The sequence below is a fragment of the Setaria italica genome, chromosome I (assembly GCF_000263155.2).
Source record: "Setaria italica strain Yugu1 chromosome I, Setaria_italica_v2.0, whole genome shotgun sequence".
Lineage (NCBI taxonomy): Eukaryota > Viridiplantae > Streptophyta > Magnoliopsida > Poales > Poaceae > Setaria > Setaria italica.
In genome coordinates, this window is record NC_028450.1 from 27,058,749 (window position 1) to 27,063,005 (window position 4,257).

At 43.5% G+C, this 4,257-nt stretch overlaps 1 protein-coding gene across 1 annotated transcript; it reads left to right on the forward strand.

Moving 5' to 3' along the window:
• The first annotated feature begins 575 nt into the window (after positions 1–575).
• On the forward strand, positions 576–3,748 carry LOC101770192 (transcription factor bHLH95). The gene is made up of 3 exons (XM_004952644.3): positions 576–971; positions 1,134–1,562; positions 3,402–3,748. Exons 1-3 carry the CDS (start codon positions 576–578, stop codon positions 3,486–3,488), a joined length of 912 nt encoding a protein of 303 aa, XP_004952701.2. The 3' UTR covers positions 3,489–3,748.
• Positions 3,749–4,257: the final 509 nt, after the last annotated feature.

Below are 4,257 nucleotides of genomic sequence, written 5' to 3' on the forward strand. Positions count from 1 at the left end.
CTCCTAATGTTTTAGCCATGGATAAAGGAGAGGAAGAAGAAAAGAAGAAAGAAAGAAAGAAGAGAAGGAAGATGAGCCCCTCCTAACTTGTTACACTAGATCCGTATCTTTTTGCATATATCTTTGGCAAGTAATGATTGAGTAGAGTAGTAAATGTGAGCAATTAAAAATATAATAGCATTGTGAGGCAGCAATAATTGGTGATCCATCAAAGACTGAGTGAGCATCTGGAGTTAAGATCGTCACGCAGAAAACACTCCTTCATCTGGCCGCATATTTTTCTTGCTGTGTAAATCAAATCAACTGGCCGTTCTGAGTTGTGACACAACGAAATTTGTCAAGTTACTGTGAAACAGCTAATCGATCGGCCCGGAGTCCAGAGACGTTACACATCCTTTAGCGATGTGATTTGTCTGTTTTGCAAGTATCTCTGAACAGTGAAAGAGATTAAAAAATCAGAAAACAACATGTGGTAATTTTGCCATCCTTATAAATTAAGGCGCACAGTACTGTGTTCCTCTCCCAAAATCACATTTGGCCACCCCCTCCTCATCCAAAATCCTCCAACCTTTGCCATGGCTCAAGACGGCCCCCATGGTCACCAGGACACCAGCTCCTCCAACGAGCGCAGCTTTGTGCCACCGACGGCTGTGAACTTCGTGGGTCCTGCTGAGAACAACAACGGTGGATCCAAGATTGGTAGCCCGGTGACCATGGATGCCGGCAAGGGGAAGGAAGTCATCCCGAATGCCATCCAAGGTGGAGAACATGGCTCGCCCAGCGGCGGCGAGGCAAACGCCGGCAGATCCGGAGGTAAGAACGCTGGAAATGGCCTCGCCAAGGGTGAGAGCTCCATGGCAGCTGACGATGGCAACCTCAAGGTGAACATCATCATCGAGCGAGAGCGCCGTAGGAAGATGAAGGGAATGTTCAACTCCCTGCTAGATCTCATGCCCCACGTCCCCAAGAAGGTGAGGCTCTCACTCTGTCACTCATATGGCAGCGATCTATAGTCCGAGGCTCATATGCGTTGGCTAGGGCTTGGAGCATGTAGATGCAGGGCTCGCTTGCTTGTCTGGGAGAAGATCTATTGCTGGCGTGGGTTATTGTGACATGATCTGTTGTTCTATCAGGTTGACCAGGTAACCCTAGTGGACGAGACCATCAACTTCATCAAGTCCCTAGAGCAGACCAAGGCCCAGCTGGAGAAGAAGAAGCAGGAGCAAGTGCTCGTACGGCAAGCCGCGGCGTCCTCCATGTCGATGCCGCGCACCGCGCACGGGATGGCGGCCTTGTCGGATGGCTGGGACCCCCTGCCTCAGCAGAAACCTGCTGCATCGGCGGCGGCGGCCGCAGGGCCTCTTGAGTTCCAGACGTGGTCGGCACCGAACGTCGTGCTGAGTGTGCTGACGAACGACGAGGCTGTGATCAACATCTGCGCGCCAAGGCAACCCCATATGCTGACATTGGTGCTGTCAGTCCTGAGCAAGTACAAGATCGACGTGACCTCGATGCAGGTTGTGGCCGACACCGCCGAGAGCCTCCTCACCATCAATACCCGTGTAAGTAGCCTATTCGTTCGATGTTGGGTTTCATTGTTCGGGGTTGGGTTGTAGACGTACTTGCAGCAGCTGGTGAACTCTGGTAGGCATCATGTTATAGCAAATCAGCAGTATTTTTGTAGGTGATCTTATTTGGGTATGCAGGAATTCAACGCCGGCCCACCACTTCGTGACCACTAGAATCACTTTTGTTTTCCATCCTGATATGGAGGGATTGGATCTAATTCCCAATATGATGTATTTCACTTGGTGTTAGGACTGCTAGTATGATCTAGAAAAAAAAAAGAACACCTGTTTTCCACTATTTGAATTTGAAAAAGGACCTCTTTACCAATGAATTAGAAGTAGAGGCGGTCGAATCTAAATCCGACAAAATAGGGTCTAGAAAGTAACCGGACTGAAACTAGCTAAACCAATCGACACGTGTTGACAAAAGGATGTCAGTTTTCAATTGATTTACACGTGTTGAGTTGAGGCTACATAGTTCTAGTAACCGTAAGGAAATAGTACGTTACATCTCTACTTTGTCGCACTTTAATAGGAAAAGGTGATCCAAATATGGATCAAATTAAATCTAGGTAAACTAATCGACAAATACCGTTATTCTGTCTTAACATTTTGACCAAAAAGATCGGTTTGCAAACGGCTTGCTCAAGTTTAGGTCACATGCTGTTCTTGGTAACGGTAACAAAGTAGAATCATAGATATCTACTACTTTGTCACACTTTAATGGGAAGGTGAGCCTAATACCAATCAAACTAGCTAAAATAATAATCAACAGATATAGTTAATCTGTCCTATTGTCTCATCCTTTTAACCAAAGATGTCATTTCTCCAATGGTTTGCATCGGTTGAGGTTGTATGGTTTTTGTAACAGCAAGAAAATACTCCTACGTTAGAGGTTTCTATTATTTACTGCTGTGTGTATGTTTAGGGGAAACATGCTCTCAGAAATGTGGCTAACTGATCTGTTAGGGGTTTAATTCGTTACAGTGTGTATTTTTCTGGAAAATGTCCTTTTAGAGCTGATCTGTTGGGTAGTATGTAGTGGATGTAACAAACTGCTATTGGATCCTATACTTCAGGTGGATGAATGTTTGGTCGATGGTATATGAGGAAGATGTATTTAGAAGTTTCACTGTGCAAACTTTGCCTGTAGGATTTAAATTAAAAGACCAGAAAGTCAGAGTAGAGGGTTCAAGTAATTTATTTTTGTACAAATCTAGTTCGATTCTTTATAGTATATTTGTTGCTAATGATGTTTTTTGTCTCCTAAAGACGAAGAACCAAACATAAACTCTTACAGAAGCAAATAAATACAACCCAAATTTTCACATATTCATATCCCTCGATTGCACCTATTAACAGACTTTACTATTTCATTTAGAGGTTTACTTTCTCTCATTACTGATTTCGTTAGTGTAATGCACTAATTGAATGGCCACTCAGTAGTCAGGACTACTTTCTACATGGATATCATGTTTCATATTGCAATTCCATGTTTTCCACCAAATATGGGTTCCCACAAGATATATATTTTTCCCTAGCAGTTACATGCATATAGAGTAGCATGGTTTACCAAAGATGCATATACCCAAAGGGCCAAACCTAATCACAAGTGAGTACCACTCTTTAGACATCGTGCACTGTCTGTCTACAGAAAGAATTTAAGCACCAAATATTTACTTTTGTATATATTTGTAAAACCTAATAGCAAGCCATTAATTACAAAAGTAGGATAATTTACTCTTCTGTGTCATTTCCGTAGCGCTGATATCGTTCGTGTCAGGAAAAAAATTTAAGCAAGCCCACTAACATTTGTGCATTCTTACAAAACAGGTGAATGGAGCTAGCGGCGAGAACCCGTCAGCGGAGGACATATACAAGCTGGCGGTGTCAGAGATCGTGGTGATGCTCTCCAGCTAGGCCGGCGTCGCCGTCGGTGCCTCAACAACGTCTCAAGTTGCATCGCTGCTCATGGATCTGCTCAGCTTCAGCCCCTCTAGACTGGAGTGGTCGGAGTAACTTAGCTTGTTTAATTACTTTGCATTCCCTATTTGAAGGTTTTAGGTCGGGTTGGATCAAACTTAGAACCTGTGCTTATCTGTGTTTTTCGAAGTTCGTTGGCAGCATTCGCTGTGTTGTGTTTTAAGTATTGTACTGTCGTCTTCAGAGTTGCTGAACGGTTTTAATTTATGGATCATTGGCTTGTTTACATTGAGCATCACTCCCAGCCCATCACAACCAGTTCTTCAGGGACCAGTTGCGAGGACACATCACTTTTGGTTCTTGGGCTCCATGGAAAAATCATGCATGGAGATAGGAAGAAGAACTGGTTGTGATGCACTCTTTCACTACCAATTAATGGCTTAACCCTGTGGAGAAACCTCAGGGCACTTTCACAACCGGCTCGACCATTAGTAAAGGCCCACCCAAACCAGTACAACTGATTGGTTGTTCCAACTGGTTCTGGTGTCCCGATTGCATAATTTCACATTACATATGCCTTCTCACTGTTCATATTTGTTCGCCATGTAATTTGTAAAGCCTAATTACTCTGTGCTGCTACAAAAAAAGAGAATTTATATACAAATTTTGAGAATAGAACAACGGAAATCTGATGAATTTCTGCAGTACCTTTCAGCATCTCTATTTCTAAATGTTAGTCTAAATTTCATCATCAAAGCACTTATAA